Source organism: Glandiceps talaboti, chromosome 11, assembly GCF_964340395.1.
Source record: "Glandiceps talaboti chromosome 11, keGlaTala1.1, whole genome shotgun sequence".
Classification (NCBI taxonomy): Eukaryota; Metazoa; Hemichordata; class Enteropneusta; family Spengelidae; genus Glandiceps; species Glandiceps talaboti.
The window spans coordinates 9,772,661-9,791,812 of record NC_135559.1 but is presented as its reverse complement, the minus strand read 5'-3'; the positions used below and the strand labels follow the sequence as shown (position 1 = coordinate 9,791,812).

Here is a 19,152-nt window from a genome sequence, read left to right as displayed (position 1 = left end):
TGATATACCAAAGAAGAAATCGCCGACTGACGTTGGAATGTGTGCCTTTTCGTAGCTATCAGGAAACTTTAGTCAAAGTGCATAGGACACGAAGTAACGCCTTGAGACTATCAAGAGTATTGGGTATTCGTTTCACCCCCTCCAAACTTTATATCGTGTGATCGGAGGGGTGCATTTTATGTGTGTGTGGTGGAAGGGACGTACTGTCACACACAACTCCCACCATCACACCGATTCGTCTAAGACGGACTTTTAACTTAAAATATGACAATGGAGGACGATAATGACGGTTCATCGGTGGTGTCGTTACCCCTTCATGTAGTAATGTTCCCAGTTTTAGACGAGGTAAGGAAGCAAAACATTTTAGTCGTGTGTGAGGAGTAGGAAATAACCCGCTGTGTTTACAGAAGCCCTTGTACACTATGGTATTCAAAAGAATGTCAACATACAACGTATACGCCCGCCCCCGATTGTTGGGTGTACTTCCTTGTACAATGCTGTATGCCGTACGTCCGTATCCTGCACTAGTCGCTTAGCTATCTTTAACCTGCATATTATTTTTACTGCTGAAATCCCATCATTGTGTATTTATTTATGTTTACGAACCTCGCGTCCAATATTCGAGGTTGACAGCAATATTTGACACATGTCTCTGCTGTAGTGAGGAATATAGTGGTTATGGTCTATAACAGGTGCACATACCGCGAATTTGAAGTTGTCAGTTTTGTGAAAGCTCATGATTGATATTCGAACAATTTATAATATGTTATTATAATAAAGTGTCTTGTTTTTGTATTCAAAAGTAAAACACATTCATGTTGCTTTAAAAAACAAGCCCAAAAATCTGATATCACTATGGGTCAGTCACGACTATAGATATTGAACTGATAGTTGCTTGAATAATTGAACCTAGTAAATAGATGTGAGGAGACATTGCATAAATTTGGTAAAATTTACACCTTTAAAAAGCTTTGTATATTGAACTGTACATTTGATAGGGACCAACATAAATATGTATGATAGCTGCAAGAATATTAATTGATGTAGGACACGCTAGCGCCTAGTAGTGGACTGACTAGAAAAAACACACATTTTGTATTCAAACTAGGGAGTTAGGTTTAGGTTAAAGCAATGAAAATGTAGAGTTAGACTCAATAACAGTAACTAAATGTGTATCACTATCACTGAGAATGTAAAACATTGAATGTACAAAATATAAACATTTGTATCCAAGCTAGGAAGTTTTAGGTTAGGATTATACATTGTTGGTTAATAGGAATGGGATACATGTAGAGTCTCCCTAGCATAAAGCTGGTTTATATCACTTTCAGTGGATGGACACAGTTCTACAATTGTCCACATTTTACATACTTTTAAAATAGTGTTTTTGTGTAGGGCGGTAAGTAGGTTATTCAGGATGCCAACGTGGTCTCTAACGAAACCATGCGAGTGGAGGTGTAATTCATAATACTGTATAGGAACTAGACTAGACTATAAGACAGTAAGTAGGTAAAATCTATCGGGTTCCAATGTCATTTTACAAACAAAATTACCATAGACTCTATGTGGAGACACTGCCATTTTTTACCCCACTCCACGTATCTGTTACCAGGGTTGTCCAACTGTAGCAAAAACATTGTTTATTGTCCTGTTATTGAGAATTACTGAAAATCCAAATAATTGATTTATTTTTTCCAGTTAACAAAATCCGATATAACATTTAAATGTCAGTACCTATCCCACGTTTTGTCAGTTTGATAACAATTTCATGTGATCTTCTTTTTTCAGCTTCAAAAAACAGATCTTTCTGCAGCACAGACATTACGAGCAGCGTTTAACAAAGCTGAAAAAGAAAACCCTGGAGTAACTCAGGATCTTGTAGCCGGTATTATCAAATCAGCATCTGCTGATGTGAATATAACTGAGAGTCTACTTAGATTAGCAGCATATGATTGCGAAGGTATGTATACAACAAGCATTATCAACAATGGCTTAGAATCTTTGGTTTGAGCTTGAGTTTCTTCTCAAAAGTGTATGCTCACAACTCAGCAGCATCCTCACATGATGTGAATATCAATAGAAGTGGTCAGTAGACGGAATCAGCCAGTCATAAAGGAATCATTTCTGGGTGATGTAATTATAATCACAATACACCATGGTAGTATCTAAAAGAGTTTGAAGCCTTGATTTATCAAATAGTCATCTAACTCAAGGTTTTTCATACTGAATCTTAGGACACACACTCAGAAGCCTATGTTGAGATGACACGATGGTCAAGAACAGCATAGTGTTAGTGACGAAGGTTTTACACAATATTGAAACAGGAACTGTTATGTGGCTACTCAAGCTTGTCACCTCAACCTAACCGTTTTGCTTTACTTTATTTCCTGGTTATCGAAAAGGGGAAAATCAGTCAAACCTCACTTATTTGTTGAACTATGAATGATATTATTTTTGGGATCCATGTTAGATTTTTAACTACCATATATACTTTCCATATTGAACAAAAGTAAATAATCTTATATTTTCTAAAGGCTTTAAATTTCCACAGTGTCACTGGGAGGGTGTTGGGGGGGGGGGATCAAGTTAAAGTGAGATATACATGCATTTCTAAGGATCTTGTATTGAGCCAAATGATAATGTATAATCTGTGCCCTATCCTAAAGAGACAGTGTTTTTGTTAAGGGTGTTATCAACATTGGTAAAATCTACTTTAGTTCTCCAGTTGTTTTACCTGAATCCCCCCACTAAAATGATCATCCCATATATTAGAAATGTTGAATTATTATGTTTTGATTATAACAGTTCATACCTACGGTATACAATGTAGATGTGTTTGGTTTTATTTTTATAAATCTCAACACTAACCCAGTGAATGGTTTCAATTACATTATATAGGTTCAACTGTCCTACATACTTCCTGACTTTACAACTAAAACTCACCAATAAAACACAAATTGATAATAACTTATCTTTTTTTGTCAACATGCGTGATAAAAAAAAAGCTGATTACATTTCTGTCTATGATAGGTAAATGAGCTGCCAATCATGCCAACTCTGATATCTGATAAAATATTGGGTGGGTAGATTACAAACAATAGGGATATACTTTGGCTCAGCTGTAATTAAGATTATAGCATCGTGAACTTGATAAAAACATGTAAAATGAAGTTATCAAAATATTAAGGGAGTAAAGCTGATAAATACTAGTTTTTATACTAGAGTTTGATTTTTTTTACTAGTAGATTCTATTCACTTAGAAACTATATATTTAAATTCCCTTTGATCATTCTCATTCCAAGTAGACTACATTTACTATACAGTGAATATAAAATATTTATTAGAATTCTGATAATCACATCAAAATACAATACAACAAAATACTTTATTGTTCAAAACATAGGTAAGATGTGGAAAACTCTCAGTTTGGTTATCCAAAACACTTCTGTAAGGCAGGAATTTCATAGAACTCATACACATCAGGTTTCTAATTTCTCAGTGCTTTAGTATGTATGATACTTACTTAGGCTGGGACCATAGTCATTTAAAACAACTATGGTTGCTGTATTCTCTCTCATATAAAGGAGAGTTTGTCCACTTAGCCCAGAGACTTGGCCAAGACTCTGGATTATTCAAAACCAGGTTCTCTAAATAGTTTCAATCAATCCTTTATTCAGTACTATGGCCACTGGCCTCATGTACAAACATTTCCAATTGTCATATCAGACACTAGAAAGCTAGAGTCATACAAACTGTCTAGGTATTTGAATAAATAAAACACAAAATGGAAATCCTAAATAAAGATACATGGCAAGATTTTTGTGTGTGTACATGTCTTCTTGAGTCTTCATTAATAGTTTTACCATATCAGTAGAGTTACATAAGATCATTCCTTTGATCAACCAACTTTTTTCTTTACCTGTGCCAGATGACTGTTTTTCACACCTACATTTTAATACTAATTTGAATTGAGCCTTTAAGCCAATTTCACCTTCTAATTGTTATGGGTTTTTTGCAAATTAAAAGCTAGAACACCTTTTTTTTTAACATATGTTTAACAATGTAGCAATTATATAACTGTTTTCATGAGTTTAACAAAAGGGAACACAAGATCAATCTAACAGACTTGTTTGTCAAGTCTCTACATATAATGTACAAATGTATGTAAATTACATGATGAATAGTCCATTTTGAATTTTACTGAGTTTGAATTTGTTGTCAACATCACCTTAATTTTCGCCAAAATGTTGTTGAATTTGATAACCAGTCTGCTAATGTTTTGAGTGAGCCTCCACATTTTATTCAAATTCAACATGACAAAAATCACCTTCAGATGAGGAATTTAAATACATGATTTACTACACAAGCATTGAGTGTTATATTGTACACTTGAATCACTGTCCAAAATTAGCATGACCTGACCACACCTTCATAGCTATTGTTCTTATACCCGGAAACTAACATATGTTAAAGTCCTTGGCCAAAGGACACACCTTTAAATTTTAAAGGAACACACGCTTCAGTTTATATGTTTTTTGGATTTAAATACATATTAAAGGGACTACTCCTGGTATTGTACTTACTGATACTTAACCATCACTTGCAATAAACTGAACTCAAACCTGATATTAGGATATGACTGATCGATATACACATACATTTTATTAGGTCAACTAACAAATATTGAATTTCATTACTATATTTATTTGATAGTTTCACAAAATATTGATATTATCAAGACTTTGTAGATAGGAATTATCAAACAAGTTTTACCTCAAGAACTTATGCAATATGGTAGAAAATCAGATTCAGTTTCTCCAATAGGAAACTTACAATCCAGACTGAGCATGCTCAGATGCAAAGGACTATGGGATTATCTGTGGTTATCGTAATACCTAATCTGGAGCTACTGATAAAATATACCTCCCACAATGTTAGGTTAACTATAAATTGATTATTTGTGGTTACAAATAATGTAACAGTATTGTTTACAATACCAAATCATTAGCATTTATTATCACATTTCCCATGATGCAAAATTCAACATGGTGGGTTTGCAAGTTCCCTATTGAGAAGATTTGATATGCAAATTTATGTAAATAAAATATGTTATTTCACCATTTCCCCAGCTATGAATTTGTTAGGGTGATGTTTTCATATTTCTTATTTCTCCATGGTCACAGCAAACAGATGTGGTATTTGAAAAATGCAGTGCATGTGTAGACAGTCCCATATATCATCACATCATGTGCTCACTTACCTTGGCCTCATTTAAGGTCAAGTTTGAGAAGTTTTACCAATATTTAATAAAAAATTGAATTTTTCAGTGCTTGGTAGTGTATAACTACATGTATATAATCAATCTCAGTTGTCTAATGCTTTTGTATTTGACATGAAATATATGTACATATATTTTATGTAAACATAAAACAGTGTAAATACAGCTGATATATCATAAATTGTTAACAGACATTGCAAAGCCTTTACAAAGGATTTCAAGCGTTTGTGAAAATGCCAATGTCAGCAAATAACCTACCCTACCAAGTGTGTATAGTTAGGACTAACCATGTACTGTTCTTGACAGTATGTTAAATATATGGCAATCTTTGTAATGCACCTTTGTCATTTGCCAGTCTAGTTTGGTGGACAGTCTTCTGTAAACGAGATGGAAATACCTTATATGTCATGTGTATTGTTTTCTGCTGTTGTCACTCATTAATTTCAAAATTATCATTAACTTACGGTTTAATTGATAGAGATACTAAAATGACATCCCCACCTAGCTACCTCAGTACTAAAAGGAATGGTCTCAGACTTTCTGAATCATACAAGAAATACTTCATTGTACATTCATATGTGATTATACTTTGCCCACTAAATATTCTACTATATTTAATGTGTTTATATTGTACAACTTTATGCAGACAAATCAGGCACATACATACGTAGATTATAAAAACAGTATTATATGATAAAGTCATGTCTGTAGTATTACTTTGAGACAGATAATAAACTTGTTATTTCGATGATGAGAGTTTTTGTCTTTAAGTGAGAAGGAGAGAACATGGTACACTGAACTCCTTTTGAAAAAAAAATTATGTATAATGTACATCCTGTTAAACTCAGAGTCAGAGCAAACACCCTTCTATGTCCTCATAGCTTTATTTCCATCTAAGAGATTGGCAGGATTTCACGCTGTCTTTTAACGTGTGGTATCACACTGATAATAGAGTAGTACTTATAATAAACACTTCATGGATGGCAAATTCTTCTTGCATGCATGCCCCAGTACATTTGTAATAATCAGATAAGAGTGACATGGTGTTTACATTATGCAGAACTTGTACACAAATAAACTGCTCTATATGATAACAGTTAACCTTATCATTAGTCCTATCTCCACCTGAATGATTCAGTTAAATCGGTTCAAAATCGGAAATTGGTTTCTGTCCCATTAGAAAACTTGGTGATGGATCTTAATTGGTAGATCGATTTTGAACTGATTTACAAGTAATGTGAAAAAAAGTGTTATTATTGGAACCCCTTCAAGAATGTTAAACACAAACACTGATTTTGACTTTTAAGTTTACATTTGGTTCTTTTTAGAGTATACCCTAACAAGGCCGGAACCTGAATTCAAGAAACTCAACCAAAGGGCCAGATCACTCAAACAGATTTTGAGTAAAATACCTGATGAAATACATGACAGAGCCAAATTTCTACAAACAATAAAGTAAGTATGTGAAGAGTAATTCTTGTTGTCCAGGTTTGAAATAATTCTTCATTCAAGACTAACATGTCAACATCTCTCAGACATCTTCTACAGTAGACACATGTAGGATAAATGACAATGCTGATGATTACCAAATGTCATTAGTCGATACCATTGTCAGATACTTGATCATGGACATGTTGGTGGATCCAAAGATATATCCCATATCATGCCTCCCAATACAACACGTACTCACAGACGGTTGTACACAAGCTACTACATTTGATGGTTATTGCCCGACTGTACTCATTGACTTGAGAAACTGTTTCTGTCATTGGTGTATTTGTTTATGTTTTATAAAATGACTTTAAACAAGTCAATGTCTGTGTAGTTTGATAATAAAAATGTCACTTCAAATGCAATAAAGACAAGCAAGCTAAAAGTAACCATACAATTGATGCTCATGCAATGCATTTCAGAACATCAAAATTGACTATTGTAGTCACAGTATTTTTGACTACTTTTGTTTTTCTGCTTGTGTAAATTTGACCAAAACTTCATAATTCATTCATTCCGACATACTAAAATATGTTTCACTCTCATTTATAATGGTAATATAATGTTAATAACATACAACTTGAAAAAGGAATAGTACTTAGAGGAATAAACTGTTACCTGTGAATTTTGGAATAATGGTTCAAAATGCAAAAATACTGAAGAACGAGTTGTTCTCGTTTATCATAATGGCAATAAGCATTATTAAAATACAAAATGTAAAGCCTTAAAGGAAAAGTACTTTTCAAAGGAGAGAACTTTATGAGTGAAGTTTTTGGTGAATTTTCACGAGTAGAAATAGATTGTTGTGAGAGTGAAATATGAGATGAAAAATACACCATCAATAGATTTCTACTCCTATTCAGCATTAGGCACTCTACACAAACATCATCTATCAATAACACTTGGAACAACAACTCTTTGTATGTCTGTCATTTGCAACTGTAGTTTGGATCGCTTTCTTTCTTTCATTTAAATGAGATCGTTGTTCCGACAAGTTACCTGCACAAGTAGGTGTGTTTTGCATGATATGTTACAGAGGACTACAGGACTATATACTTAAAAGTCTGATTCATACATGTGTAAGCATATACAACACTATGCAAACACTAATTGTTGCTTCTCTATGTGGCAAATTGACAATTATATTATTGTGTTACATTAAATGCATTGTTACAAATATGAGATGTTTTATTAATTGACAGTCAAATTGATGGAAATGATGTATATTTTTACATTAATAAAAAAAAAAAAAAAAAAAACATTACTGTGAGGGAAAATGGTACAAAATGTAACATTTTTACCATTATTACCATACAAATGTGTATAATTACAATAATGCAAATTTATCATGCACCTATTCTCCTGAGGGCTCAAGGTGCTCACATATAAATATATATGCCAGTATTGTATCAAAAATACCAGGTGGTAAACTCATTGTTCGTAAAAAATTATGCCAGTGGTGTATTTTTATTGCTATGTATCATTAATGTTAACAATTATGTATTGAAATTATATTATATATAATGTATAATTTATACTATAACCACTTGTCAACAGATTGAAGCTATATATCACAACCAAACTAATGGAGTGGCAGTCACAATGAAGCAGGCTAATACATTGAGAGATGTATTTTTATTTCATAAACAGACAAGTGATACCAATGTTTGGGCATTGTTTTCATATATGTATGACTTCTTCTTTTTTCCGATTTACAGAGATATTGCCAGTGCTATAAAGGAGCTCCTTGATTCTGTCAATGAAGTGTTTAAAAAACACCAAGCATATCAATTGTTAGAGCACAAAAAGGTAGGACTTGCTCTAAAATTGAATGGGAGTTGACATATGGAAAATGTATGAAATGCAATTCTCGGTACCTGAAATAGAATATTACTACCTCAATGTAGGCACGTCATAGCAATAACAGTCTGTTTCTAAGTCAATACTGTGACTCCTGTTTCACATGGTATGCATGCATTACATGAGATTCAGAATATCAACCTTGTCATATTTTCACCCTCTTGGATGAAGTACAGTGTTATCGTAGGTAGTAGTGAGGTACTGAGAATTCACAGCAAATTCAAGAAATGAGTTGCAATTTTGCGTCATTTAGCCATTTGGCATGTCAATTTGTGTAATACCCAATGTGGTATGTGTTGTCACATTAAGTGGATTATATATAACTGTAAATGCATTTAAAAGAAATCAGTTGAAATATCATTGTCAGGAATGGCTGATCAAACCACTATTTGAGCACCAACGTTGAATTGAAACATTCATCAAAAAATCAAAAAGTATGAAATGATTTAATTTGGTTCAAATATAACAAATGGAAATGTATGGAAACATATATCTGTCAAATACTTATGATCCAAGTGATCAATTTAAATGATGTAAACTAATAGTAAAATCATGAAGAAAGCTCAGTCACATCAGTTTTATGTTTTCTTGTTTTATCATGTTTTCCGAAATCTTTTTGTGTTCACTTCACTGCGCTTTGTGTGTCTGTTCAGTGTTCCTCTCCCACCTCATCAATAAAAGGTTCAAAAGGTTAAAGTTCATAGTTGATTGTTACTCCCAGGGAGTGATTATATCTGGGATACTGAATACCTGTTGTTGGCTAAGCACTACTCATGCTAATAAGTCTTGAACAAGCCTATTTCTTACCATTGTTATTTAAATCACCACTTCCATATAAGGCCGTCTATATGTGATGTCATTTCAAAGCTGTACAAACCAATATACAAGGTCATCCAACTGTTGGACCTTTATTATGATTGTTATAGACATACATAGTACAACATATTTTATGCTATGTAATGTTTCCATTATGTGCAAAAACAAAATCCAGACATAAAAAGTCTAAAAATGGTGAAATTTTATAAAGTGCAAGAGATATTTCTATATATGTAACCAAAAATATGATCAAATATGAAATGCCATGAAAACGGTCAAATTTGGTATTAATATAGGGAGAAATTGATATTGAAATTTGAAGATATTTGTATTATTTGCACCAGACAAAAACTGGACATGAAATGTAAGAAATTGGTTTTAAATGTGGAGGAAAATACAACTTCCTGATTACTATAAATGCTCAAAAGAAACTGTCTAGTGTGTATAGAAAAATTATTGAAAACTGATGTGATATTTGCATTAAGTGCACCAAAAATTCCAGACTTGAAAAAGTGGTTACATTTGATAGAAATGTTAACAAATTTGCATTTACGTAATTAAGAGAAGTTTGAAGTTTTATCTAAAGAACTTTTGACTTGTGTCTCTGGACTCCCATCAAATGTGTGCACAAAAGCAGATGTACTAACAATTTTGAAAATCTCCCCAAAGTAATGTTTAATGTGCTGAATTGTCTTTGAAGCATGCATGCAAATAAAGCATATCGCTGAATTGGCTATAGAGATAGAAAATATGCATTTCCTACGTAATGTTAGAATTTAAGGGGGCAGTTTGTAGTGTGTAATTCTCACTGTAACACAATTATTCATCAGAGGGCAGACGTTAGCATGATTTCAACAATTTGTCAAAAATAATTTCAAATGTTAATCTTCTGCATATATGTATACAGCAGCTTAGTTTGTGTTACTGAAATTTATGGTTCTAAATTGTAATAAGAAGTTTTCCCTGCATGTTGAACAACAATCAAACTTGGTGTTCATTTCAGTCAAAAATTATAATTAACTATTTGATAAGTTACCAGTGTTATTCCTTTTGATTACCCCTCCCCCTCCCCTTAGTGAAATATTCTCAAACCACTTCTCTTACATTTGTACGTGATAATTTTTACACCTACATAAATCTTGAAATATTATACATTTGCTAAAATTTCGGGTGTTATGCAGAGCCAGACAGATAAAATAAATGTGTACAGGCTTACCCATGGAGAACAACAATAGCAAATTGCATTATTATTTTGTACGTGTTTGTCACCTAATTTCAGAAACGCATTTACCAAAAAAATGGGGTAAGCAATACAGCAAAAATAATAATAATAATAATAATAATAATAATAATAATAATAAGATTATTTCTAATGCGCCTCATCTCCGAAGAGCTCGAAGCGCAGAGGAAGAGTGGATACAGAAATAGTTAATGGAAAGAATTCACTATTATAAGTATTAATTGTAAATAATTTTCAAGTATGAGTCCATTGTTAATCCATCTCTCTGGAAATAATTGTGTTACAGTGTGCAGGACAATAAGACCAAGTCTGTCATTATTTCAGACAAAACAAACAAAAAGTTTCCATTAATTATCATCCATTATGTCTGTTACAGTGTTAAAAAATTATATTTTCAATCAGGTTCTTGCTTGTATTCAAAAAGCACTTTTTACTAAGATTTTAGAAACCTGGTAATGAAAATGGGAATTCTGGTAAATTTTATATAGTATCCATATTAACTTAAGTTACAGGTAGTAATCAGTGCTCTTTCTCAGCTTCGTAGGAGTATTTGTTTGTACACAACAACTAAGTACAAGTTGGTCTTCTTTCTCCCTTGGGGCTATTTGTTTGTAAACAACTAAGTACAAATTAGAAGTAGTGTACCACCCTTGATGAAAACACTGTAAAGACAAATATTTGTAAACAGTACAATAGAAATTCAGTATAAAGGGCTTCAAACTGGACAAGTTATGTCTATGTAGAGGTTACTCAAATCTTAACTAGACTTCAAAAAAACAAATGTGAATAGTTAAAGTCGGCCCAGAGGCAGGTTGTTAGGTCAGGTACAAGTAGGTAGTTTAGGTACTCCCCTTATTTGAGTATACGTATATGTGCCACCCTTGGGGTGTATTTTCTAGCCCTTTTGTCTAAAATGAGGTCTGTCTTTTTCAAGCTGAAGAGTCTAAAACAGGGTCTACTTTGCATTATTTTTTATTTTGCTTGGTCTAAAATGTGGTCCATTGTCCTTTACCAAATCATATAACTGCTATTAATTGCCCCAAAATGTTGCCTCCTAAGGAAAATGTATTAGGTTAAACTTTCATCTTTTAAAAAATCTGTAATGGTCTAAAATAGGGTATTGATTTTTGGTCAAAGTGGGTCTAAAATGGGGCCTGGGGTTTCCAGCACTGGCCACACACCCCTACCAGAGCTGGCCACTGGTACTGCCCCTGGAGACTGTAAGTCCTGATTTAGTTTACAAAGGGGGTCACTTGATACTTGTAGGTGGTGTTAGTTACAAATGCAGCTGTAGTATCAAGCACCCTAACTCTAACTTTATCCCAAAACACAGTTTGACAACTATGAAGGACCTATGTACACATACAACTTTGTGCATCTACGTTATTGTGTTGAAAACAAGCAAGAACCTGTCTTAAAACGTTCATATGTAATTGTTTGTTATTTTGTTGCTTTCAGAAGTTGTAAAAAATAATTGCATGCATTGCTACAATGTTTTGTATGTTTTATATGTAGTATCTAATGTCTGTAGAGTGCTGCCTGAAATCTAACTAATGCTTTGTCACTTTCCTTTTCCTTGACTCAACTCACTGTGTGTGCCTGTGTGACTTCATGCATTTATAGCTGGTAAGTGGGCTTCCTGCAAAACGAAAAAAAAATTGCCAATCATGTCTTCTCAAGTTTCTCTACTTTTTTGTGCCGTATCAGACACAAATCTTTGCAAACTGTGAATCTGACAATCTGCTTTGGTTATTTCAAATGCTATGACTCAATTCAGCTCAAGGAAGAGAAAGACAGTGTAATTCAAACAGTGTCTGCACTTTTGAAAAGCTTGAACCGAGTCTGCACTTTAAGTTTAAGCAACTTGACAGAAGCTGCTGCTATGTGTGAGAGAAAAAAAATTGGAAATGCTGCTCTGGGAATTGAGGCAAACACACAAATGGAATACATCATATGTTTAAAGCTTTCTGCTTGCCAAAGTGGTGAAGGGTATGTCAAATACAGGAAAGATGTCATGTCAAATAGTTTTCACCGAAGAACTTGAATTTTTTGTTGAAGCTATCGATCTCCTAATTCCCTTACAATTCATCTTTCCAGCAGATGCTTGAACATCAAAAGAAAGAGTTTGTGAAGTATTCAAAGAGTTTTAGCGATACTCTGAAGACGTACTTCAAGGATGGCAAATCAGACAACGTCTTCATGAGTGCCAACAGGCTTATTAATCAGACCAATACTATATTGAAAACATCGAAGACTATCGGGCAATAAGTGATCTTTTTTCGTTAGATGACAGTCTTTTTGCCCAAATACAATGCCAAAGTGAGAACCATGTGAGGAACAGGTCGATTTTTCACAAATGTTCCAGAATTCTTATTCAAAGCATTGTTTCAGTAACAATACATGTACATAAAAATGTGCATATTCACGTGCATTGCTGGTCCTAGTTTTGTATAGTATGCCCTCTATCAGGATAAGGAATTAACCTTTTGTTTTCAGTCAAACTTGTGCTATATTCTTGTCAACCACAGGTATGCAAAAGGTTGTTTTAATATGATTATTAGATGTGAATGTGAAGAAGAGACTTTTAATGTTTACTAGCACACATAAGTATAAATGTCTACATTTTCCTGTTGTAAATCCACTAAATTAATGAAGCATGTCTATGGCACTATCAAGTCTCTGTCCCTGATGTGCCAGTGCTAGGTTTCCTGTGTGCCGCACACCAAACAAATGACCCAAATTGCATATTCACACCAAAACTTGTATCTCCTTTTATCAAAGACTTTGTGTTATTTATGCGTTGATTATTGATAACATCTAAATTGATGATTTATGTATATGGTGAAACCTTTAAAGCCTACCTACACCCTCAGTTTTTAGCCTTCTGTAGTAGTACATGTATGTGTTTGCCATCTAACTTACTACTCTGGCAATCAAAGTGTCAGTTTACTAAGATAGACACAAATTATCGTTGTTTGATGTGGTAGATTACACTTCTCAGTAAGTGATAGCGGTGCCTCCATTGTGCAAGTCTAATCACCCTTTGATCGAGATTAGTCCCCAAAATGTACTCTGCAAAGCATTAAAGTCATCAGAAATGCCACCCTAAGTAAAATTAAACCACTCAATAGCTTATATCAGCATGTCACAACAATAGTTTTAGTTTGTGTCTATCTTAGTGGACTTGAGACCTTGATTTTCAGAGAGAAGCAAGATGTCAGTGCAATGCAATATATCAATTTAGCTTCATACTCATTTCAGTACCTTTATACATCAACACAATATATTTTCTGTTGCATTATTCACATTTTGTTATAGTTTTTAAAAAAAATAAGAATCTACCGTACTCAGGAAAGAAACTCGCCAAATACATACAATCTTTAGAAAATATAAAAATGCAATTCCTTGTCTCATAAAAAAAATCACAAATATCAAATTGCAAACAGGCCACATATAGTATTGACTCATTGAAAGTCTGTGATATAAATTGTATGTATATAAGGAGGTTCTAACCATTTGGTTAATATAACTCTCTAGCTTGTTGAAATTAGAGTTTGTCCTCCTAAATAGTTTTGCTGTTACAAGAAAGCTCAATCAATGCAAAACTTTCTCACTTTGTCCCTTATTTATAGAAGATATTGGTCATTTAAGCAGCAGTGTTTCTAATGTTACTTTATTTCCTTCATGTAGCTTTATTAGTCACGTGTGTTAAATGTTTCCTTCCTGGACGTACTATTATAATAGAATACTCAAGAGAACCTCATTTTGACAGGTCTGCTCTTATTTGTTTATCAAATACTGTAAACTTCAAAATTTGTGCAATACAAATTTTACTTATTTTTGCTGAGAACGAAGAACTGCAAAATATGTAGTGTTCAGAATGTCTAAAGTACATTATGACAGGCTCAAAAATATACCAAATTTAGTCTTCTGGAACAAGTGGAATGTCTTGAAATCGCAAAATTTTCTCATAGCCAAAATATTTAGGTTTACAGTAATAAGTAAGGTGAAATAATATGCATGTCATACCCTTGCCTTCTTCAGTGATTAGCTTTCCCTTTTTCTCACTAATTTTTTTTTAACTTGTGTGTCCCAAATTTCTTGAAACATTTTCCTACAAAATATAGACATCCGCTCTGGTATTGCACCACGAAGGGCAAAAAGACTGTCATTATTCCAAGCATATTTTTTTTTCACAGTCTATGTTATTATGTGAATTTATTTGTGTGCCATTTCTGCTGGCACCGAATCTGTTATTACTGAACTTATGAAATTTATTTTGGGTGTATCAATATTCCCTGGGGAAGTGGGGGCTGGATGGAAATATTTATAATGAAAACAGCAAGTAGTAGAGTAGGATTTATCTTTCATTTTGCTTGTATTAGTTCTGTTGGAATTTGTTTTTTACTGATTATGTATAATTTTGTGTATTTTGCTCAGATTTGAGTCCTTAAGGAAACCTCGTAACTAAATGCTGTGAAATGTTTGCCTCGTCAATATTTTGTGTCACACAATTCTAAAGTAGGAGTTTATAATATGACAGCACGTAAAAGAAATCCCCCATTTCTGTTTTCATAGTGAAAATGTAATTTATATTCCTGAGAAGGTACTGTTGATCTTCAACAGTTCAAAGCTTGTGTTCATATTAATATTTTCTTTGGAATAAATCATTGCTAGCCAAGTTGATTATTCCTCTTGTTCCATGTTTTCATCAGCACTCATTTTGAAGTTACATTGTACAGTCTATGTTCTGTGATTGTGTCTCAAGTTGCTTCAGTTGAATTGCTACAAATTGCTAGTTTGTATAGTCTTAAATGTGTATTGGTCGTAACATTTGTTCAATCATTGCACATCACACAAATAAGTAGTTAATACTCAGGAGTCTAACCTTACTCACCTGACACAATCTGATTAAAATCTGCTGTAGTGAAAGCAGCTAGATGTCTGTATTAACCTCTATTTCCATCGTTTCGTGTTGTTTGTTTTGTTCCGGCTGATCACCGCCACCCCACATCTGACTGTGTGTAATAGAAAATCTTGTTTGAATCTCACGCTTTTGAGTAGCCAATCAGGATGAGCGTTACATTGGCAGCTGCGCACACTGGAGAAATTGAAAAAAAAATGTACACACAGAGAACTGTGTTAACGACAAACCTGTCGGTAGTGCCATCTCTCCTAACGCATTTGAAAAAAGTGTGCTGTGCTGATTGGTTGAAGAAGCTTTCAAGATCCTTGAGATTCAAATTTAAATGAGATTTTCTATTACACAGGGTCAGATGTGGGAAGGTGGCAATCACCAGAAACAAAACAAACGACAGAAAATTATGGAAATACAGATTTTAATCAGATTGCACCTGGCGCTAATTCTGTAATTTGGCTATAAATGTGCATCTATTGTACTGTCATTAGCCTTGCAATGTGTTTGTCCATGTGTAAGCATTAACAGTAGTACTTGTAGGCTGTACAAGTACAACTTTGAGAAATTCATAATTGATCAGAACAAGCTAGACAGCAAGCACAACCTGGGCTGATGACACGAGAAAATGGTGCTCAAGTGCAAGACATGAGTTTGCAAAGTTGCTGTACTTATGTATATTTAACTGGGTGAAATAGGAGCATTACACTTTCAGTAACTTTCAGCGAAGCTTTGATGACAGTTCTACTACCTTCTACATCATTGTGGCATCAGTGTCAACAAAGATGGCAGAAAATAACCATGATGGAAACTTGGAGGATTACTACAGTTTTAGTCAGCTGCAACACAAGTTACAGGTTTCATTGGATTCTTTAAGTTTCTATAGGATAAGCAACATTGAAAGGGGAGCAAATACTTGGCTACTTTTGTCTTAGCTGCAGTTCTTAACTGTGCATAAAGTAAACACAGAAAAAGTTATTCCACCAACCCTTGCCCAAGCAATTGTTTCAAGAGGTACAAAGCGCATAACTTTGTTTACTTCTCATTATGCTGTGTACAACACACCTATTCTACTGTAAGCAAGCGTTTCCAATTTTTATAAATCTATTGTAGAGAGATCTTGTGATGCAGGATTGGTGACAATGACTCGTTCTGAATTCCCCAGCAAAAGAATAAGGTATAACATGACAGGGCGCCCTCACACAGCAGGCCAGTGAGGGCAGTGTGACATGATATATCTTACAGTGTAGAAGAAATACAGCTGAGATAAAATCATCCTCATTTTTGCCCTATATAAACATTTAAGATTACAAGGCTGTGGAAACTTGTACAGTTTTTAACAAGTCAGCTGCATGATAATATCAGGGAATATTACTTTTTTTTTTTGGTTTGAACAGTTAATATTGTTCATGTTTTTCTAGAGGTATGCTTTTAGATATACATACACCTATTTCTATACAGCAAACAATACAACATCTTCATATTTTCGCAAGAGTCCTTGTGGGAAATTTGTATAATGAATGATATTTCTCGTCAAGCATTTTTAATCTACAATTACAGTTGTGTACAGAGAACCCTCCTGTTACAGTTATGTATCTAAACCCCCCTGTTACAGTGGTGATTCAAGTAAATCATCAAGATTTTTCTCTGCAGTTGTATTACTACTCTTGTAATTGATGTTTTGGTTTACACATAGTATGATAGAAATAACTAAAACTGTCGTTTGACTTGGTAAATTTTACTAGCGGGTGATAGCAATGCCTCTGTTATGCAAATCTAATCGCCCTGTGATCAAGATAGTGTACTACTCTGAAAAATGTACTCTGCATGATCATGGAAGTCATCAAAAATGCAACCCAACTGCTAGTGCAATTAAACCAATGTCCAGTCTATAGCTTATATCAATATGTCACAATAATAGGTTTAGTTTTGTGCCTCTCTCAGTAAACCAAGACCTCAGTTGCGAGAGTAGTAAAATAGACACTGGCATACTTCGTCCATTCTGTGTTACTACATTATGTGAAATGACTATATTTTAGTAGGTGCATTACGTAAGGTTATTCTTCACTCTGACATGCTTTATAATATTGTGTATTAATGTTTCATTGAAATTCATTGTTTCAAATGTATGCAAATTAAAGCTATTGAGTACGTGTACTTAACTGTAACTGTACATGGTCGCAAAGATACATACAACTCACGAAAAGACACTGATGCGCTTGCTTGTATGAAATGAGCAAAGGAAAGACTTCTCTCAAGGACAAAAATTAAGTAAAAACAACAATACAGATGTCTCTAATGTAGGTTCTGCTGATGATGCTTCCATCAGTTCATTTATATCTGAGGAATATTTAATGTAACACTAACAGTTGTACTTGATTCTTATACCATGTAGCATTCTGTTTGTAAACAGAGTCATGGGATCCCGGCTCCTGTGGTGTTTATGCTTTGATATTAAAGTTACCGTCAATAATCACATTGTATGTCTTTGCAGATAACTAGTCCCATTCCCACACTGGTGTGTTTTTGTGTGGATTGTAACAAATTTACATGACTTGCAGTAACCATATCTTCCTTTGCAATTAGAAAAACAAACTGTTCCAGTCCATCATTGTACATGTTTTCTGCTTATTTCAAGCAATGCAACTTAATGTGCCTGTAGATGCTGTTCCAAATATCAAACCTCTGTGGATTTCACGCACTTTTCATCTGAGAGGAAATGCATTTGTACAAGGATGAGTGTCATGTTGAATTAACTCAGACGCATCTTTGTGAAAAATTGTACTGTTTTTGGTTAAATGGTACAAAATGCTATCAAAACTGAACCATGCATGTTAGAGAGGAGACTTCCTCTTCTCTAATCTCTGTGGTTTAATTGATTTTCACAATAAGTAACATTTTAAGCTATTAGACCATAAGTAAGAGAGAGGGTGAAATACTGTAAAATATTACATATACCCTTTCCACACTACTTTATCAGCAGAACATTGGTAAAATGCCTGGGAGGACAGAGTTGTTATCTTCTCAGTGTCCACCATAAAAGCACTTGTCGAACTGCTTGTTATATGGCGGTACCTCTCAAAGATGACCTCACTCATGAATCTCTCCTTACCATATTGTACTAAATAGAAAACACATAATTGACTTGTTATTTCATTGAAATGGAAAGGTACATATACTCTCACTTGAAGTCGAAATTATCAGCAACAAAACGTAAATCATCACATGTTGGTACCGTTGTAAGAAGTTTGGTACATCAAATATTTGATGTCTGTGGTCTGTCTTTAATCTGATTAAAAGCTTATGTAGGAATATATATCTTTTATTTCCCTTTAGTTCCTTCGTATATTACCATTGTGTTTGATTTGGTTGTTTTGAGTAGACACCACATCTGCCTACACATGCAATAAGCAAAGGAAATAAAGGTGAATAAAATAAAGCTACCTGATATATACAACAGATGTTAATTGGAATATTTCTGTCTCCAAATGGCTTAAGACTGAAGTTGTGACTGAAGTAATAGTATGCTCAAAGGAAATGGGTGTATCTCCC

General features: G+C 33.9%; 1 protein-coding gene across 1 annotated transcript; it reads left to right on the top strand.

Annotated features, from left to right (window-relative positions):
* Positions 1-15,355, top strand: LOC144442253 (programmed cell death protein 10-like). The gene is made up of 5 exons (XM_078131539.1): positions 1-345; positions 1,789-1,960; positions 6,607-6,733; positions 8,488-8,578; positions 12,786-15,355. Exons 1-5 carry the CDS (start codon positions 265-267, stop codon positions 12,951-12,953), a joined length of 639 nt encoding a protein of 212 aa, XP_077987665.1. The 5' UTR covers positions 1-264; the 3' UTR covers positions 12,954-15,355.
* Positions 15,356-19,152: the final 3,797 nt, after the last annotated feature.

Excerpts from the sequence above, each read along its gene's own strand:
- LOC144442253 (XM_078131539.1), top strand. The coding sequence starts at position 265 with ATGACAATGGAGGACGATAATGACGGTTCATCGGTGGTGTCGTTACCC. Across the intron at positions 1,961-6,606 it reads AGCAGCATATGATTGCGAAG|AGTATACCCTAACAAGGCCG; the intron begins GTATGTATACAA and ends GGTTCTTTTTAG. Across the intron at positions 6,734-8,487 it reads AAATTTCTACAAACAATAAA|AGATATTGCCAGTGCTATAA; the intron begins GTAAGTATGTGA and ends TCCGATTTACAG.